General features: G+C 48.5%; 2 protein-coding genes across 4 annotated transcripts; one reads left to right on the top strand and one right to left on the bottom strand.

The window, feature by feature from the left end:
* Positions 1 to 1,246: 1,246 nt before the first annotated feature.
* CNR2 (cannabinoid receptor 2) lies at positions 1,247 to 8,472 on the bottom strand. Of its 2 annotated transcripts, none has more exons than XM_075114904.1 (2): positions 8,110 to 8,472; positions 1,247 to 3,357 (listed from the first exon to the last, which is right to left on the bottom strand). In XM_075114904.1, the coding sequence occupies exon 2, from the start codon at positions 3,288 to 3,290 to the stop codon at positions 2,241 to 2,243; it is 1,050 nt and encodes a 349-aa protein (XP_074971005.1). In that variant the 5' UTR covers positions 3,291 to 3,357; positions 8,110 to 8,472; the 3' UTR covers positions 1,247 to 2,240. The 2 variants fall into 2 exon arrangements, with proteins under 2 accessions (XP_074971005.1, XP_074971004.1); XM_075114903.1 differs by lacking the exon at positions 8,110 to 8,472 and adding an exon at positions 3,680 to 3,769 and having other exon boundaries at positions 2,151 to 3,357.
* A 6,860-nt stretch (positions 8,473 to 15,332) lies between these two features.
* Positions 15,333 to 19,739, top strand: PNRC2 (proline rich nuclear receptor coactivator 2). Of its 2 annotated transcripts, XR_012663823.1 has the most exons (3): positions 15,333 to 15,550; positions 16,614 to 16,818; positions 17,527 to 19,739. XR_012663823.1 is itself a non-coding variant. In XM_075114962.1 (2 exons), exon 2 carries the CDS (start codon positions 17,545 to 17,547, stop codon positions 17,965 to 17,967), a length of 423 nt encoding a protein of 140 aa, XP_074971063.1. In that variant the 5' UTR covers positions 16,680 to 16,818; positions 17,527 to 17,544; the 3' UTR covers positions 17,968 to 19,739. The 2 variants fall into 2 exon arrangements, 1 of the variants encoding a protein (XP_074971063.1); XM_075114962.1 differs by lacking the exon at positions 15,333 to 15,550 and having other exon boundaries at positions 16,680 to 16,818.
* The last annotated feature ends 78 nt before the right edge of the window (positions 19,740 to 19,817 follow it).

Below are 19,817 nucleotides of genomic sequence, written 5' to 3'. Positions count from 1 at the left end.
ATGAAGTTTAACAAGGGCAAGTGCTGGATTTTGCCCCTGGGGCTCGGCAGCCCTGTACAGACAGGCTGGGGAACGAGAGGCTGGGGAGCAGCTCTGCAGGGAGGGACCTGGGGGCTCTGCTCGACGGCAAGTTGGGCATGAGCCAGCAGCGTGCCCTGGCAGCCCAGAGGGCCAGCCGTGCCCTGGGGGGCATCGAGCCCTGCATCGCAGCCGGGCGAGGGGGGGGATTGCCCCGCTCTGCCCCGCGCTGGGGCAGCCTCACCCCGAGTGCTGGGTGCAGGTTTGGGCGCCGCAGGACATTAAGGGTATAAAGCTACTGGAGAGTGTCCAGAGGAGGCCACGGAGTTGGGGAAGGGTTTAGAGGGGAAACCGTACGAGGAGCGGCTGAAGTCCCTTGGGTTGTTCAGCTGGAGCAGAGGAGGCCGAGGGCAGCCTCATGGCGCTCGGCAGCCCCCTCCCGAGGGCAGGAGGAGGGGCAGGGCTGGTCTCTGCTCTCTGGTGACCAACGCCAGGGCCCGAGGGAATGGCAGGGAGATGTGCCAGGGGAGGGTTAGGCTGGGCATTAGGGAAAGGCTCTTCCCCCAGAGGGTGGTGGAGCCCTGGCACAGGCTCCCCAGGGAGGCATCACGGCACCAGCCCGGCGATATTCCAGAAGCACTTGGACAAGGCCCTCAGAGACATGGTGTGAATTTGGGGTGTCCTGGGCAGGGACAGGAGTTGGACTCGATGGTCCTTGTGTGTCCCTTCCAACTCAGGACATTCTACAATTCTATGATTCCTGCAGTTTGGGCCTCTGTGTCCATGCCACAAGGAGCCAGGAGACAGCCCATGGGGTTGGCCCCACAGTAGCTCAGCCTCCATGAGACCCCTCTCCCCCCGGCCCTCCTGCGCAGCCAGAGCAGGCCCAGGGCCTGGCTCCAAAACCCGCACATGAGGGATGGGTGCATCCTGTGGGGAAACAGGGCAGAGTCCAAGGGCCTCATGGCTGTGCCCTGGGCCAGGCTCATCCCCGTCGGAGGCGGTTCGGGAGCCAGCAGGAGCCCTGCTGCTCTCTGAGGCCCTGGCGAGGGGCCCTGTCCCACTTTGCTCTCCTTGCAGGTTTTACAGCTAAAGGTGCCGCTTTTGTGTAATTTGCAAAATAATCTATCGAGTTCTTAATTCTCAGAATATCTGCCCCAGCTTGGGCTTAAATTTGTCACCTGGCGGAGTTTATGCCCCAGAGGTTAATGGAAGAAAAGGCTGAAAAATGGATTTAATGTTTAATCACATCACATCCAACAAATGCCTGCATGGCACAGGTTAGCTTTCCTTAGATTTGCTGAAAGAAACATGCTGCCTGCAGGGTCTGGTCTGCCTCAAAATCCTCAATTATGGCAGAGTCCATAAGTCATGGTGAGAACATTTCAGCTTTCCATAAAGAATTAGATGCTATAATCAACACGGTCCCAAATGCTGTGAGACATGATTAGCCAGGACTGTCTGCAAGCGAGTCCAGAGAAACCATGTGCACCTTTTCCAGCAAGGGCCGAGGTACCACGTGCTGCTGCCGGTCCTGCTGCTGCCTGATGCAGCGAAGCATTCACTGTGGGCAGGAGCTCATCACGACTTGGTGTTGTTCTCTGCCACCTTTGCCAGGACCCGAAGACCGTTTGTCACTGTGCTGCTAATACGTAACACCCTGGGATGACATTCAGGTCTGGTCTAAACAGATGTACCTCTGCTACGTAGCGATGTGCTATTAACACATTGCTGATGGTGCTTGTACAACTCTGCCCATGCCCATTAAGGGGTTTAGAGAGAGTGATACCTGGGAATTTCTAGAGAACCTGAAGGTCTGCAGAGTGTTTTACTTGAGGTCAGCTATATTTTATGCAGTGTAAGGAAGTTACCACTAAATGTAACAAAAATAGGTTAGGAGTTACTGGTTGATAGGTGGGGGGCCAGGCAGGAGGAGTTGTCATAAAATACTAGGATCTGCTTGGTGTTCTAGGGCACAGCATTATCCGCTGCCTCACAGCTGGCACACTGGAGTGGCACCGGTATCTCTGCAGCTTGGGGACTGGCTGCCTGTGTAAGCCTGTGTACTTTATGTCCCAGCATCTAAGATGAACATCAGCGGGAGCTGGCTCCATGACAGGCATCTGATCCCTCATTTCCCAGGACCTCCATAAGAAGAGAAAAGAAAAAGTGATCCACACTGTCCCTGCCAGCCCAAGCGTGGACTTTCCACGGCTGCCTCCCTAGGTTACACGCATGTCCTCACAGACAGTCTCTATCATGGAGGATTTATGGGTGCTCTCTGCTTCTGGGCTTTCCTCAGGGGCCTTCAGGTGCCTCCTGAACCGAGAAAAGACCATCCTCAGGGAGGAATACAGCTCCTTGCTCCGCAGGGCATAAATAATGGGGTTTACCATGGAATTGAGCAGGCAGAGGGTGCTGCAGAAGGCAAACACCTTGCGCAGGTGATTGCTCAGCCTGGCAAAGATGCTGTAGATCATGAGAACGAGGACTGGAGACCAGCACAGCACGAGGACAGTCAGCACCATGACAAGGGTCTTGGCCAGCATGACATCCATCCTCATCCTGGTGTTCTGCTTTCCCAGCTGCACTTGGCGCTTCTCCATGTAGGCCACGTGCTGGCGAGCCCTCCACAGCACGTGCGCGTAGGCGTAGATGATGCACCCCAGCATGACCATGATGAAGCAGATCCAGCTCGACAGATAGCTGTCGTCCACAAATGGGAACAGCTCAGAGCAGGTCGAATTGAGCGTGCAGCAGTTCCAGCCCAGGAGGGGCAGGGAAGCAATGGTCGCACATGCCACCCAGAGCATCCCCAGTGCTATCCACGCTCTCTTCCTTGTCATGAGGAGCTTGTATTCAGAGGGCCGGCTGATGGAGATGTAACGGTCCAGGGCTGTCAGCAGCAAGCTGCTCAGGGAGGCAGAGAAGGATGTGTTCACCCCGCCCAGCTGCAGCAGGAACATTTCTTTAGAGAAATCAGTTTCATTAAAGACATGGAAATTAACAAAACTGCAGACGAAGATGATGCTGGCCAGAATATCAGCCAAGGCCAGGCTACTGATAAAGAGGTAGGAAGGTTTTTTCCTGGTCCCAGGAGAGGAGAAGATCAAGTACAGCACCAAAGAGTTCTCAAAAATGCACAGTGTCCCAAAGAGGCCGCACAGTGTGGCAATGCTTATCTTCTGTGCTTGTGTGCTGAGGACCATAAAGCACTCCATGGTGTTCATGCTGCATTTGGAGGCGTTTTCATGTATCTTACAAATATCCATTGTAATTAACTGGAGCTAGGAGCTTGCAGAGAGCCTTTCTGCTTCCTTCTGCACTTCTTCAGACGCTCTGAAAAAGACCGAGGTGAAGAGGACTTAGAGGTGTGTGATGAGCAATAAATTCAGCCCGCTCAGACACATCCCTTCCTTCAGAGGGAGGCAAGCGAAAGGAAAATAGCCCAGGGAGACCTACTTTCAGGTCCACAGCCCAAATACTGGAGACAAATTCCACCCTTTTCCAGCCAGGCTTTGTCCCACCAGTGATTTGGCTGAGAGATGTCTATCACAGCCCATGGGTACATCTGTACCACGTCTGTCTCTTGGTCTGTTTCCTCACCACAAGAGGGAAGCAGCAACGCTGAGAATTGTACAAATCCTGGGCCAGCTCTTACCAGTCCTCTGGGATTCACTGCTCAGGGCCAGCAGCGGTGGAAGGGACTGCTCATAATGACACTGTGCAGAGGCTGGAGACAGGCCCTGGAGAACAGCCTGTCTGGGTGAAGCTGCCTCAGGAGATGGCTGGGACGGAGAAGGACAAGGGAATTTACACACAGTGCGGCTCATCTGGGAACTCAAAGTGCACTTTGAAGCATTTACTCTTCACCAGAGCTGTTTGAACACATAAAATGACAAGACTGGTTTTATATTTAAGCTTGCCCATTGCAGTTTTATGAAGCTCAGCCTCATTAAAGTTGCATTTCTCCCCCCATAATCTCCATGTCATGAGTCAGTCTGTCCCATGGTCAGAGAGATTAAAAGTTATTGCTTAACACCAATATTAGAGCACAGGTTGACATAAAAATGGGGACATGCAGGAGTTAGACCGCCTGAACCTAAGAAGCCCTGTCCATGCCCAGGATTAGGTTAGTTTCATCAATATTTTTAGCTTCAGCAGAGATGTGACAGAGAGAAATGCCTTATTTTCCCATAGGCAGATGTTGCGCTGGTTGGTGCACTCTGTGGCAGCAAAGTCATGGTTTTCTTGACACTTCTGCAGCTTAATGCATTTAAATCCCTTCATCTTCATCACACTGATGAGCTTGTCCTTCAGATGTTATTTTTCTCCCATTCTTGCTCTTGATTATACTCGTGCTTTAAACCAAATGCTCTTTCACTGAGGGCTCAGCTGCCTTGTGTTGTCTCACGTAACAGTGGGAACAAGGTCATCCTGGACTGGGTTATAGAGAGCAGATGAAGAGGCGGTTGTTGGATACACTAAAGCTGCCTCATTAGCAGAGAGATGCTGTGTCCCGAGTGCTGTGTGCCGGCAGGTCGTACTGCCCTGCTGCAAAAGCCCGTGGGATAGGCCCTTGCTGAAAGCATCCGCCTGGCTTCCAGTATCCAGGATCCCACATCCAGGCAACGGGACCATGAGTTCCCACTGCTGGAGGAAAGCACTGAGCTAACAACATTCCCTTTCCCTCAGAACAAACCAGCCACCGCCTCTCCCTGCCCTCAGCTCTCTTTCAAAAGAGGAAATATCTGAAACATGCAAGCCACAGCAGATGAGATGTGTGATGACTACAGCTACCCAGGAAGCGGAGCAAGTGCCCAGGCGGTGCAGGGGCCAGGCTGCTGCACTGCTGGGCTCCAGGCACCTGCAGCTGACCATCTGTGGTTTCTCTGTTTTTTGAAATTCAGCAAGAGGTGTCAATAGCCAGCAGTGACCCACATGCTAGAAACCTCTGTAACATCTTAGCAGTGGCATGTATTTTATACCTGTCATTGTTACTTCCTTCCCTGCTGATTCCTCCATCCCCTGGCACCCATCACTGTTTCTGTGTTTTGCAGTAGTTGCAAAATATGCCAGAGCACTTGAGATGCTGCCTAGGAGCTCGTGGAAAAGAGCCTGAACTCCAGCACTTTGCTCCTGCCTGCCTGATGAGGCTCAAACATCGGCAGTTGCAGGGCATTCATTGTACATTACAGCCAGAGCAGTTCAACCCTGATTTGCATTTCTTGGCATATCAGACTAGAGCAGTCCTGGACTTTGGGCTGCAATGTGGCTCAGCATTGCAGCAAGCCTCTCTCCTCTTACATCAGGCTTTGGCATGGGGTAATCACACGGGACCGGAGACGTTGCACTCTAATCTCAGCACTCTTGTTTCCTGCAGCTCTTCACAGAAACACTACAAGGGCAGCAGTAATTACTAACTGCTGTTATTAAACCTGACAACATCTCTCCCTCCAGAGAGAGACAGATTCAGTGGGCAGATGGACTTTGACATATCTCAGAGCTCACCGGGGGCCACCAGGGCAGCAACTGCCTCTTTTAGTATCGAAAACTCCCCAGCCAAAACTCCAGCATCCAAACCAAGACATCTCTTAATTAAGCTGACTCCAGCGTCACCCTGACATCTATTAATTGCAGCCAGCATTCCCAGGACCATCTCAGTATCTGCAGTTCTGTAATGTCCAACGAATGTACTTAGAAGCTTGGAAACTGTACTGAACACTAGGCAAGAGACTGAAGGCCAGCAAAATGCTATCCCTCACATTACGTCGCCCAGGGAGAGAATTTGGTTATAATGGCAAAATAACTCCTGCACTGACTGTTCTGGTACAGCTCTCTCCGTTAAGCTGACACATAATTCAGATAAGCCCTCAGGTTCAATCAAAATACTGTGCTGGGCTCGCAGCAATCAGCCAGCCAGCCCAGACCACTTCCCACATCTGTTGTGTCTCAGGCTGAATGACAAGGACGAATCTCTTTACGTTTTGACAGAGCTCCCCCAAATCCTCCTTCCAGCTCCCCTGTTTGTGAACGAAAGGACAGGGCTTTGCTCCAGCACAAGATCTCTTCTGCCGAGGGTCCAGAGTGTGAAAACACAGGCAGTGCCCAGAGCCCCTCTCTTCACACTGTCTTTTTTTTTTTTTCATAAAGCTGCTTTTACCTGCCCAGGGGGCATTTTTCTCTTGTCAGATAGGCTCCTAGATTCAACCATTTGTTCATGCCCACTGCCTCCTGCGTGCTTCAGTTCCTGGGAAACAAGCCAGCCCATATCTGGGTCCCGGGATGAGAGCTGATCTGCAGCATCCTCCATGGGGCAAGTTCCACTTCCAGGGTGGAAACCCCCTTCTGAAAGGCAGCATCTTCACCTCCCTGGGAATTACAGCTCTGGGCACAGCTCTGCTTCCCCACCACAACCAGCCCAACAAGCCTGGAGTCCCTGCCTGCTGGGCTGACGTTTCAGCTCAGCAAGAGAGAGAGAAGCGGCTTCTCACCCTCCTTTAGAGCCAGGAGGCAGCGGCACAGAGGGACTGGGTCCCTGGAAGCCACAGGAGCCGAGTGGGGATTAATTCTCCTCCCAGCACAGCAAAGTGTCTCCTGCCAGCAGGATCTCTGATGGTGGGGAATATTCTGCCAAAATAAAGCAATGGAAACCCCGTCTCTTGCAATGGAGAAATCCCCAGACAGCGCCAGTAACAGCAGCAGAACCTCAGGAGGCAGCAAATGGAGGCAACGCACTGAATGAACAAGAAGCCCAGCTATTAGGAACAAAATGCAGATAAAGCATTTGGGAATGCAATATATTTCTGATACAGCCTCACTGACTGCAAAGTCTGCCCAGAAGCAGCAGAGGAACCTTCACCCCATTAGATCTGCTTGTGAGCCCACTCAGTCCAGCCTAATAACTCTGCTGGCTCGGAGGAAATTAAATCTACAAGTGAAAAAGTCCTTTTCCATTTCAGTGCATTGTTGCGATTGATATCAGCTGTCAGACTTGCACTGCTTTGCACGCAGCAGCGCGGTTTCTGATATCACTTGGGATGGTTTCTTCATTTGCAGAGACATCTCAGAATTCTTGTGATTAATAAGTTAACATACCGGTTGCTTTGATAATGTAAAATTAATTTTTCCTGGTGTAATCATCCAGCACAGTGTGCCTGCAGCACTCTGAAAGCACTGGCCTTGAATATTTCATTGCCATAATTTCTGAGAGATTTGGTCTTTACAATAAAACAAAATGTCTTAAGCGATCACCTAATATGAAGTGATTTATGCAGAAATTGTTATTAACGCTTGGACATTTCATTTGCTAAAAAAGCAAAATATCTTTCACTTTACAAATATATGAGTCTGTATACAATTTCTTGTTATAGTTGCAGAAGTTTTGCTGTTATTTTGGAAATAGCTGTTGATCCCGGTTTGCCCCTCCGACTGTATTAAATAATGCTGAGCCGAGTTACCTCCCTGATGTAAGAACTGTCTGGCACTAATGCCACACTGAAGATGATACGCTTTATTTCTTTTCAGAGTCCAGTTCTGTCCATGTATGACCGCTCAGGGTGAAAGTGTTCGAAGCACACGGGTGCGTGGGTGCAGAGCAGCACTGTGAAGGCCAGTTTAGGTACAAAGCATGGCAAAACAGAGCTTATTTCACTCCACTGAAACCACCACACGCGGAGTCATAATAAACACTAACTGGTGGAGAAGGCTCAGCCTGAGAGCTCAGTATGGTACCCATGCTTGTGAGACATGTGCAAATATCTCTGACATATCCAACATCAATATTGCCTAAAAACAGCTGTAAAGGGTTAGTCCACAGTCTGCTACTTAAACACTTACCTTTTGTGTTCTTGTTAAGAAAGCATTCATCCTAAAAAACAATATTCCTACCCTTTGTTACACGTTGCATTGCAGTTTATCCTGAATAACACCGGGAATCTCCCCGTGACAAACCCTGAGCAGCGGAGTCTCCCCAGTCTGCGTACGTGCATGTCAGCACCGTGGGCTCAAAGGTACGATGTGTTCTACTGTGAGAAAAAGGATCCTTGGCTGCAGGATCTCCCCATGGGTTAGCAAATGCAAACCACTCACCTCCTCTCGCTCGCATCGCGGGCTGGGGATGCTCAGGGCTTTCCCATCTCTCCAGTTCTCAGGGCAGTTTGTGCAGCTGCAGACGGTGCCTGCTTCCCTCTCCTTTCACATCACTTCTGGTTTCATCTGGGTTTCTCGTACAATTCTGTTTTATTCCCCTGGGATGGAAATCCATCAGTGCAAATCCTTCCTCTGGTTTCTTGCTCTCTTTTGCATTCTTTTGCTGAACGTGTGTCAGGTTTTCTTTCCTTCCCCACTTCCCCTCTGGGTCTTGTGTTCTTGTTTCTGGCTGCTAGTGCCACATCTCACACCACCCTAGCCCTTCGACTCGCTGAAATAATTTGCTCAGTCCCTCTGATTCCTCCAGGTACCTGCAGTGTTTGAGGCAAGAGACATTCAGGGTCTTTCCCTGATTTCTCTGGGGAAGTGGCAGAGGGCAGGAAGGAAAAGAGCTAGGAGGCAGACATGGAAAAATCTGGATATACCTAGCTGTGTGCAGGTCTACAGGCAAGCTCAGAAATCTGCCATCTGCATGTTTGCCAGCCCCATTAACAGCAAGAATCCCACCTCTCTGTGCTCCGAAAAGCAGGCAAGCCGCTTCTCCGTACACAAATGTGCTCTGCTAACGCCAGAAGAGTAGGGTGATTTTCTCCTTGCAAGTGGAAGGGAAGGGAAATGGCTTACGGTCTTAAGTTACACAATCACACCCCTGTGGTCATGAAGGACCCAGGGCTGCAGAGGCTGAGGTCTCTGCTCTACCTGCTCTCAGCTATCCTTCCTCGCAGCTAACCGGTTTTCCCCCTCAGCTGGGCAGCAGCAGCCTGTAGCTGGTTATTTGCAGGTTGTGCTGTTGCTGCTGGAGAGCAGGGACAGCTGCTGGGTGACACCAGCGCACCAGGGAGAGTATCGCCTGTTACTTGAGGCTCCCTGTTGGTGGGTAGAGGCAAGTTTGCTCAAAACCCCAAAGGAATTGGCTACATTATGGTTGGGTAAAGACCATATGACCTGTAGCGGGGAGCACACGCTGCGTTGGCTGCAGAGGACAGACCATGCTCCTTAGCCCCTTGGGTGCTCCCTGCCCTGCCACAGGTCCTGCTCTGACATCCTACAGAGCAGCTGCAACCCCCTCCCACAGCCCCATCCCAGCACCATCACCCTGTCTTCTCCCAAGTGGGAACTCAACCTTCCCTCCTGCTTGGATCCCAGTTCCCCCCATTTGGTGGATTCATGATCATTTTGAATAGCAATTATATCTCCTGCTCTCCAAATCTTTGCTTCACACATTTCCCCTCTGCCATTACTTGTGGCTCAGGAGTTTCCCAGCAGCTGCTGGAGCTCAGCCATGCACCCATGTTCAGCAATGCTCGGCTGCCCTCTCCAGGGAAGCCCGCAACACTCACAGGGACATTGCCCTGCTGACGCTTGAGAAAGAGGCGGAATTGGGAGCCCAGCACTTCCTCTTAGCCCCTGGCCATGAAAAGGGGGTTCCCCTGCTCACCGGGGTGCTCAGGCATAGCTGGGACCTGTCTGGTCTGACCCTTGGGATGCTGCTCAGGGCTGGGCGATTTTGAAAGCCCCTCTCTGGATCTCATACGTGGAAACCACAATAAAGATGAAAGGCATCATGGACTATTGTATAAGCAAAGAAGAAAAGGCAGGTTATTAGCTCTGTCTCAAAAAATAACATCTTCCATTTCAGTTCCCATGAACTGACAAATTTTCCTTTGCAAGAACAAATATGAGACTGTAGAGAGCTAGTGAAAACCAGAAAGATACTTTATACTAGTCCAGACTTTAAAAAGCAGCCCTCAGCCCCAAACTATTCCCTGCTCTGGCACAGCTTCACATCCAGCAGGATCCTGTGAGATATAGACCCAAGTCTCCTCTGTCTGCAAAGAGAAATGCTCTGTCAAAGCAGTGCATGTTGTAGGAAACAAACATTATTACTGCAGCATAGCAAGAAGCTTGCAACTCGGTTTCTGGACTCTCTTCTGTAGCAAAAATTTTCCTGCCAGAGTAAAAGAAAACCATTAAAAGCTGGCTTCTGTAACGTAAGGGCTTTTTGTTCCACTCTAGCTTGGATTTTTTCCCCCAACGTCAGCTGCAGCAAACACAGCTGTGAACAGTCCTGCTTTGGGGAAACCCCCATACCCAGGGTCAACAGCTGGGAACATGACCCATAAAGGTCACGTTCTGCTTTTGTCTATGTGCCTGCTAGCACCGAGCAGAAGTACAGCCACCGCACAGCTACTGGGAACCAACACAGCACCACCCCTAAAAGAGGACTCTGAGAGACTGCCTTTGCCAGGTGGGCTTTAATGGCCTCGCTCTCAGTTGGGTGGGCTTCCCTGAACTCGGTGCACCTGATTTTATGGTATTTAAGCCAGAGGCACAACCACATGAAACTCAGCTGTTATGTAGATTGTGGTGTAGGGTTTTACTGAGCTCTTCAGGACAGGCTTGGCAGCAGTTTTCCTATCTTGCCTTGCTGCAAAGAGCTGTACTAGATCTCTTCAAGTGAGTGAAGCTGAGCAGAACTGGCAAGTGGGGGAGATGACCTTGGAAGGGATGCTTTCCCTGCAGACCTTACAGGTGCTAGGTCTGGCTGTAGAGGTGTCTGGCTGGTGAGGATGCTAGTTTGTTGGGGTGTAGGGTGGTCTGGGTCTCAGTGAGCTGCCAGCTCTGGTCCTGCTGTGTGCTGGAGGGAAGCCCAAAGAAAAGCTGTGTAGGCAATGGGGAGAAAGGCTCATGAGCTTGGTCTCGCTCAGTAGCAGTCTCTGCCTCCAGAGCAGTAGGGAGCAACCCCTGGGGCTGCTGTTAGGACACAGCTCATGTGATGGGAGGCTCAGTCACCAGCACTTGCAGAAAGTGTGGTTGTGTTTTGTGGGAGGACAGTGACTTGCGTTTCTCTGACTTTGGTGTTTCCTGGGGCAGCATTTGAACACTCTGTGGTTCAGACAGGGCTGAGGGTGAGGCACTGCTCATGTTGATGTGGTGTGAATCAGAGAGCCAGTGTGGCTTCATATGCACTTTTAGAGGAAATACTCAGGAAAAAAAACCCTGGATTTATTCTCTTGTATAGCATAGCTTGTGTGAGCAAAGCAGGGCTTGTCTGATGAGTTTACCCTCTGTCACTGTAAGGCAGTGCCTATGCCCTGGGTCCTCCTGGAGAACCACTCTGCTCTTGTGTAGTGAGGTGGGTTGAGGGTGGAAATATTTTTTCCTGCTGATAGGATATGAAGCAGGCATATTGATTTAAATGGGCTGAAGGTTCCTGCAGGCTTTTGTGACTCAGTGCTGGTGTGGATTTCAACAGAGAGCTGTTGAAACAAAAAAACCTACAGGGTGTGACTTGAGAGTCATGCCTGGGTGTGCTTTTATTTACAAAGTTCAGACATCAGCTGCAATGAAGCTGCTTCAGTGCAAGCCCTTTACACTCCCTCAGGCCATAAGGCTCAGGGTTTGGATAACTGATCCTCAATGAGCTGTGTGTGTCTTTGGTGTTTTTACTGTTGGTGCCGAGTTCGTTGTGGTCTGTGTGTATGTATATATACAAGTGTGCATGCTGCAGTCATGCAATGGAGGTACGTTCTCAGAGACACTCCTGAGTGTAATGGGTTTTGGCAGTGTGGAGGAGGAAACTCTTATTCTGGAGATAATGCAACTCAGGTACTGGTGGACACTGGCTTAATTCATGTCTACAGCTTATACAGAAAGTATCTTTAGGTATCCTGGCCCTGCTTTATTTAACAACAAACTTATAAGGAGCTTTAAGCAATTAAAGTACATAGTTCTGTTGAATTGTTGGGGTGCTTGCCTTGCAACCTCTTCTCTGTTTACTCCGGAGAGATCTAAATATCTGCCTAGTTCTTGTAGGTCACTGCTACGGATTTCCTGAGCTTTATTTGACTGAGTAACACAGGTCCTGCCAAACAGAATAAAGGATATTCTAATGGTTAATGTATAATCAATATTTTTGTCTACATTTTTAAGAAAATAAAACTCAGCACGTTTCCTGCATGAGGAAAACTTAAGTAGGATGTTATCCTGGTTAATGTTTAGCTCAGATGGAAACATCTAACTAGTTTCAAGTGTGTCATGGGACTCTCAGTAACCCCAAGGTGTTTACTTTTTATAGCTCTAAAGATCATGTACGACCAGAAGCTTGTCGCCTATGGAATAAAACTGGGGCAGTGGTTCAGTATTGACTTAACAAATGATTCATCTGTGCTGCCTACTTCCTGCAGCATCTACCAGTGGGTATTTCCAGTGCAATGCTCTGACATGAATATGTGCATGGTTAGATCATCTCGATCATAGCTGGATGCATTTTGGTTTGGGGCTAATGAAGCTCTGGGGACTTTGTCTTCACTGGAACTTCTGTGCAAATTGCTAGTTGTTGCAATGCCAGCACAGATGGAGCCGCTTCCCTGGGCTGGTATTAACAGTTGCTCTGAGAGGGAACGGAGACGCTGAGTGAAAAATAATAGTGGCTAGGGAAAACCTTGAGTTGTCACTGTGGCAGCAAAAATACGGTGGATGGATGAGAGCAGGATTTGAGTAATGTAGATCCTGGGAACTGGTTCCCTGGGAACATGACGAAACTGAGTAGTTATTGCAGTCAGCCTTGGATTACCTGGAGGAAGCAGAATAATCCAGACCAAGCAGACACTTGCACAATAGAATAAACTTGTACAATAGGTTATAAGAGCATGTGACAAAGGTGTAGAAGGTGTAGAGGAGCTGAGGTCATTGGGTCCGTGTGGCCATGTGGCAATGCACAGCCTGTTTGAGGGCACTGCTTCTTGGAGCTTGTCTTTAGCAGATGGGGTCTGCCTGGCATGGGTGGTGGGCATGAGTGGCTCCTGGAGGCAGCTCACATCTCACTGCAGCCCAGACAGTCTGCCCGTGAGTAACTGCGGTGAATATAGTGCCATAGGCTTTGGAGCAAGAAGTCTTGTGTTGAGGGCATTCAAAAAAAAAAAAAGGTTAAAAATCACTTTTTGAGGGAGTCAAGAAGCTTCTCTTGAAGGGATCTCAGATATTGATGATAAGGGATCAAGACGGAACCCTGGGGATGAGTCTGTGCTGTGCCTTCAGGACATGGCAGGCACCTGAGGTGCTTCTGTACTAGTTACTGTAGCTCTGGGAATATCTCCTCTTCCACTGCAGGAGAGGAAACCTGCCCAAGATTTTAGCAGTTGAAGTGTGAAGCATGGGTAATTTTCTCTTTGCTTGTAAGCAAGTTGGGCACTGTGGTTTTGGATATTCTGGACTGCCTGCCCTTTTGAATTTGAAAAAATACACCTTATGTTCCTGCTTGAACTCTGAATGACATAATTTACAGTAGCACTCAACTGTTTTCCTGGTGTGTTTCAATGAAACAGCTTCTGCACAAGTACAGGATTGGTTTGTCATGTTTCCTGCTCCCCTCTGGCTAAATGTGTCAGCCTGACCCCAAAACCAGTTCTGAAAGACAAGATGTTTTTTTGAAATATCTAAAAGATAGTGAGGAAAAACTGCCAGACCTTGTGTCATCCTTGATCTGAATTGAAAAGTACATGGCTGTTCTGCTCCCCAGACAAGAGAGCACATTTGCAGGCAGTAAAATGCTATTTCAAAATCTCAGTGCCATGTCCTGACTTAAAAACATCTACACACTGAGATGAGATGTTTTAGCAGATCTAAACATACTAAAGACAGAACCAAAGCAAAAATCTGCTGATGTGTGTGATAGGAGAGTTGTTTGAGATAATTAGTGGAATTTCAAGGCTTAAGTGTTTGGTTACAGCAGATACTGTTGTCTTCTGTCTAAAAGAAAGCTACTAAAAGGATCTTAGCCATAACATTGTGCCAAGAAATGCAGAGCAAAGGGAGGAAAAAAATTAATCTCAGCTTGGTTTGTGCAAACATACAATAAAGAACATGAACAAAGGTCTGGGCTTGGTTGTGTCAACACATTTTGTATATTAAAACATAGCATGTTTTTTCAATAACACTGCATAATGAAATACAAACTTAAAGATGCAGCTTCTCTCTGGAGTACTCACCCTTGTCCCATTAGTGCCTGAAGGCCCTATGCTGGGTCAGAGCCCTGTAAAACCAGGTGCTGATCGGCAAGAAACCAGCTCTGTTTTAAATGGTTTACAGATAAAGGAGGAAAGAGTAGTTTTTCCATTCCATAGCTAAAAATGCAGGGTGCCTCAACGAACTCTTCAAGGTGTCTCTCTGTACCTCAGAATAAAAAACTCTGAATGTTCATGTGTGGGTTTTAAGTACTTCCCTCCCTGGCATTGGTTAAACCGAATTAGTTGCTTTCCATTTGCTTTTGAGTTTCCTTATTTTGGTCCTTAATGCAGTGTGCAGTGCTGGGCTGGCCCCTCATGGTGGGCAGGCAGCTGGGGCTCTCTTAAGAGTGTGCAGGCTTTCTGTATTTACGTAATTTTTATTCAGCCTGTGCATGGTAAAGGCCGAATCTTGTGGGTTTTAGTGTAAACGATCCCTTGAGGCAAAATAGGAGTATGTGACTACAAACACAGCAGCACCCAGTGCCAGGGGCTCGGCAGCCCCGAATCCCTTCCCACAACAGTAGTTTGAAACTCTGAAAGATTTTTCCCTTATTTTGACATTGAAAATATCTCTGAATTCTCTTCAATGATTTAAAATGACCTAATTTAAATAAATGCAGGTGTGGGGTACGGGCTCGATGACCCCCTTAACTCGGAGATACTCCGTTCGGCGGTCTGAAAGCTGCGGGGGATCTCTGCGGGGCTGGATGTTGCTCTCTTCGCTCTTCAGTCAGTCCCCGCTCTCGGGGACGCTCTTACAGCCGGAGAGTTTGGTTTTTGGATGTTTGAGGGTTTGGGTTTGGGTGTGTGGTTTGTTTTTTACCCCTTTGAAGCCCTAAGCAGTAGCTGGGCCGGCCCATCCCCCTTCCTTTTGTTGTGCTAATTCCCGAGCGAGGCGGGGGGAGCTGGGGAGAGCAGCCCCGGGACCCCCGGGCCGTGGCACCGGCGCTGTCCGGCGGAGGGACCGGCCCCGGGACAAAGGGCCGCGGCCCGGGGCGGCGGCGCTCCCGAGCTGCCCTGCGCTGAGGGGATTCAAACGGCGGCCCCGCCGCGGCCGCTCTGACCCGTCTCCCCCCGGCAACAGGCGGGGCTTGGGCTCTCATTGGCCGAGGGAGCGGGCGGCGCGCTCCTATTGGCTGGAGCAGGGTGGCCCGGGGAGGGGGGAGGAGGGTGAAGGTGTTATACGGCGTAGGGAAGCGGCCGCCATTTTGTGTGGGAGATAGAGGGGTGGCGGCGGGCGTTGGTGGAGCGGGTTCGGCTGTGTTTTGGGGGGGGGGTGTCGGAGAGCGACGGCGGAGGAGCGGCGGTGTCGGTTCCTAAAGGCCCCGGTGTGTGTGTCTGTGCTTGTGAGCGAACGAGTCGGACAGAAGTCGGTAAGGGAGGAGCGGTGCGGGGAGGGCCGGGCGCTGTCGCCGCCATGTTGTGCTCGCCGGGCTGCTCCATTGTTGGGGAAACGGGGACGGGGGTTCCCGGCTCCACGCGGGGTCAGGCCGGGGGTTCTAGGTAACATAAGAAGAGAGAAAGTTTGGAGGCAAACGGAGGTCTGTGAGCAAACAGCAGCTTGGTTTGTGCTAATGACGTTATCTCGGCCCTTCGTTTTAGTCACAACAAGGCGAAAGCTGGAAATGAAGATGGGCGGCTCTTCCTGGAGCTTTTGGGGAGAGGTGGGCTGGGGGCGCGGATGACTTAAGGCTGACCTGTCGATTAGGGGGAGGTGAATAGATTGGAGTGCCTTAAGATGAAAATCTTAAGATTTCAGGAGAGCGTGAGCCATGGGCTAAACAGGAAATTAGTTTAAGAGTTAACAAGGAATTACTTTGCTAACGGAGGTGGAAAAAAAACATCTGACAGATCAGAAATGGAGCTCTGGTGACGGCCGGAGGAGGTTTGGGGGTGCGAGTGGCTCCGTGGGAAGCCTCGGGGCATTTGGGGTCCGTTTCTGTGCGCAGCAGTTGCGGGCGGTGCGTTCCTGCTGTGGCCCCTCGGCTCGGGCGGGTGGGTGCCCAAGGGCCGGCTGTCAGGAGGGCTTCTTTGTGCCTAAGAGTGACGCACTGAAGCGCCGGTTCCCTAAGAGTTCATCCCAAAGCATTTTCCATTGTATTTGACTTTTTTTTTACCCCCTATTAAAAAAAAGTATAAGGTTCTTGTTTGCCTATTAAACTACTTACTAAGATATACAGAGTGAGCGTGATGAAAATGCTATTGTTTGTGAAATGCTAAGTGTGACGGTGAAGTTTATATAAATAGGTAAATACTATTGTCTCTTGGTTTTGGTTTTATTTTGGAGTTTGAAGTGGTGTTATCTTTAACAAATAAGAGACACAAAACTGACCTTACGAATTATCTGAATTATTTCAGCTTTTTTTTGATTCTTAATTTGAAAGGGAAGCAATTGTTTCCTTAACCTGAATTCAAACTGCTTTCTCATTTATGCAGTGGGACTTCTCCCTTGGAGCTTCTGTGCCGAGAATCCGATGTTGGGCTCGGCTACCTGGCTGAATACAGCAGATCAGCCCATGAAAACTTCTGTTCCTAGCCAAAGGAAGGAGTCCAGCAAAAGGCAGCACCTACTCTTTCAGGCTTGGAAGCAAGAAAGGGGGCAAGAGTTGGAGAGTGTGGAATCTGAGAAGACAACTGAGAGGTAAACGGGGCGTGGGAGGCGGTGGGAGAGGAATAGTATGCTGTAGGAGAGTTAGCATGAGGTGCCAAGTACCCTGTGATAGTATCTGACTGTCTGCTTTGGAAGTTCAGTAACAAATGGCTGCCTTCCGTTTGAGGTTGTTTTCGGTTGCTTTCGGTTTATCAGAGCAATTCTTGGACTTACCAGAAAAACCGGGGGAGTGGCTTTATCAGTGCAAACTTTGCCCAGATCTATAGATGTAACAGGCTTGGTTTAAATGTCTTCAGGATTAAATACCAAACACCTTAAATTTGGCACTGTATTTTGGGAGCAGCACATCTTTCACGTTTTTCCAGAACACTTTTTGCTGAGGAGAAAAGAAGCGGCATATTTAGTAGTTGGGCTGCCTGGAGGACCAGCGTATTTGTAACTAGGTAGCGTGCTGGTCAGCCAGTAGCAGCAGAATGGTTAAGCCATTGTAGAGTCAGCAATCTCCCGCTCGGAAGATACGCTGCTTTATAATTCCTGAGTGTGTCAGCTAATCTCTTAGTTATTACTGAAGTGGTGCCCAGTGAAGGAGAAGAAGCAGTACTTTGAGTCGATAGAAGTTTTGGTTAGATTGATTTCAGTCTCTGTGCTTAGAATCGAAAAATTTTCTGAAATATTTTCTGGTTAAGAAAAAAAAAAAGTGGTAATGCAAACTCCACCGACTTCTCCCCGTTTTTACAGGTGACATTTAAGTTGAAGATGGGTGGTGGAGAAAGATTCAACATTCCAGTTCCCCAGTCTAGAAATACCACCAAGAACCATCAACAACTTAAAAACAGGCAGAAGAATAAAGACCAGAATTCGCAGATGAAGACCTATATGAAGAAAGAAAGAGGACATGGATGCAACTCATCATCTGGTGCATGGCAGGCCATGCAAAAAGGGGGAAAGAACAACATTCATTTCCCCAATAATCAAAATTGGAGTCCTACTTTGTCAAATCGCAACCTGTTTTTCACACCTCAAACCAATCAGAACTATGCTGGAGCAAAATTTAGTGAGCCACCCTCACCAAGTGTTCTTCCTAAGCCACCAAGCCACTGGGTACCTGTTTCTTTTAAACCTTCTGATAAAGAAATAATGACATTTCAGCTTAAAACATTGCTTAAAGTCCAGGCTTGAGATGTAACTTTTCATATTTTTGTAAAGTTATTTAAATTTACAGGGTTTCAAATTTGAGACTAGTTATTCCTAACTCCAGATGTACAGAACCAGGCGTTCTTGCTGCATGTAGTTAGTTGCTTGGATTAGAAGGGGGCGGAAGCTTCCATTCTCCTCATGCTTTACCTCAAAAGTTGGGTGCTGTGTTCACTGACTGTGAAATACATATTTTTGGTCTAATCAAATCCTGAACAGTCACCATTTATTGTAAGAGTAAATGGGGCTGTCTCTCACAATTGGAATTGTGACTACTTTTTGGTGTGGTGTTAGGTAAAAGCTGGTTTCCTAACTTAATGCAGCGTTAACTGGAAGGAAACGGCACTGAAAGCTTTAGCCACGTACTTTGCTGCTTTTCAAACTCATGCAAAATTTGCTAGATAAGTACCAAGTGCAGAGCAGAGGAGACCACCGAGGCACTAGGTAAAACACAGACCCTTGCTTGCACCTGTGCGCTTTATTTGACACTCCTGAATTGGCAACGAGCGTTTCAAGCCTGTGACTAAAATTGAGATCTAGGAAACGTATTGGTGCATGTTCTTGAAAGGGTGGAGGAGCAGGTCGGGCAAATCCCTCGTGGTCTCCTCCAGCCCTAGCACTTGGGATCTCCGCACGTCCGACTGCACCAACCAGCGACCTCACGTTGCCGGATGGCTGCCAAAAACTAAAAAATCCTTTGTATTCTGATTGCACTGACGAGTTCCAAAAGGCATTTTAGTATTGGCTTTTAAAATAGTGAAAAGGTGGAGTAGTTACTTAGACTGGTCTTAAATTGGTTACCCTGTAATAATTGTTTTAAGTTACAGTAGCTTGTGGCAGGTATTAAAGTGTTTTCGTAGGGAAGACAGAGCCATGTAAATAAATGTAAAACTTTGTAGCATATGTAAATTTATGCTGGGCTTTCCTGCACAGAAGTATTTTTAGTACAAAACTGCTGAATGTAAGATGACCATGTTGAGCACATGGCCCGATTTTAAAAAAAGATATTTTGGGTTTTTTTTTTAAAAAAAAAATAATCGTGGCTGTGCCCTTGCACTTAACATGCACGTTTTACTTGGTTGTGAGCTCATTTTTGAAGTAAAGTCAGTGCAAAAGAGGCTTATTTAGAATTTTTTAAGAAAATAAAAAAACTTAAAAAAAAACCAAACTTGAACAGCTTTTAAGATACTCCTGAATGTATAGGAGAGGTGTGGATTAAGTGATGAAGAGGTGTTCAAACCAGGTCTTTCACAAGAATGCAAATGACAGTTCAGGTGCTCAATGAAATTGAAGTATTGGTTCATTTTAGAAATGTCACATTATCTTTTGTCCTGATATTTAGTAAACTGTTACCACAGGCCGGGGCAGCTGCAGGCCTGCAGCTTCCAGTGCTCTCGCAGCTCAGCTGCTCCTGTAACAGCAACAGCTGACCTGTGATAACAGTCCAAGGTTACTTAAAACTACAGTAATTGGTAAAAATGGGCTTTAAGGTGAAAGGGAGTTTGTGGAATGCTCGTTGCAAGGTCTTTGTACATTCGAAATGCACTGGTCAACTGTTTACAAATTTGTGGCTCCCAAGTGGATGGAATTGGCTGTCTTTAAACCGATGTCTCTGTGCCCCAGACCTACAGCAGGGAAGGAGCTGCACCCCCCCTTACAATTATGTATATGCGACTTCAAATTGTCAGTTACTAGTGGTACATGGATAAATTGGAAACAAAAATTATAAATAAACTAAACTTTTTACCCCCCTAAAAGCATCTGTTTGTTTTAAGATGGGTAAGGGAAAAGCGGGATTGCATGATTTTGGCAGCTCAGGGAGCTCCTCGCAGTAC

The sequence above is a fragment of the Phalacrocorax aristotelis genome, chromosome 20 (genome assembly GCF_949628215.1).
Source record: "Phalacrocorax aristotelis chromosome 20, bGulAri2.1, whole genome shotgun sequence".
Classification (NCBI taxonomy): Eukaryota; Metazoa; Chordata; class Aves; order Suliformes; family Phalacrocoracidae; genus Phalacrocorax; species Phalacrocorax aristotelis.
This window is presented reverse-complemented; position numbering and strand designations above follow the sequence as displayed.

Bases quoted from the DNA above. Each gene is read 5' to 3' on its own strand.
- CNR2 (XM_075114904.1), bottom strand. From the start codon at position 3,290: ATGGATATTTGTAAGATACATGAAAACGCCTCCAAATGCAGCATGAAC.
- PNRC2 (XM_075114962.1), top strand. From the start codon at position 17,545: ATGGGTGGTGGAGAAAGATTCAACATTCCAGTTCCCCAGTCTAGAAAT.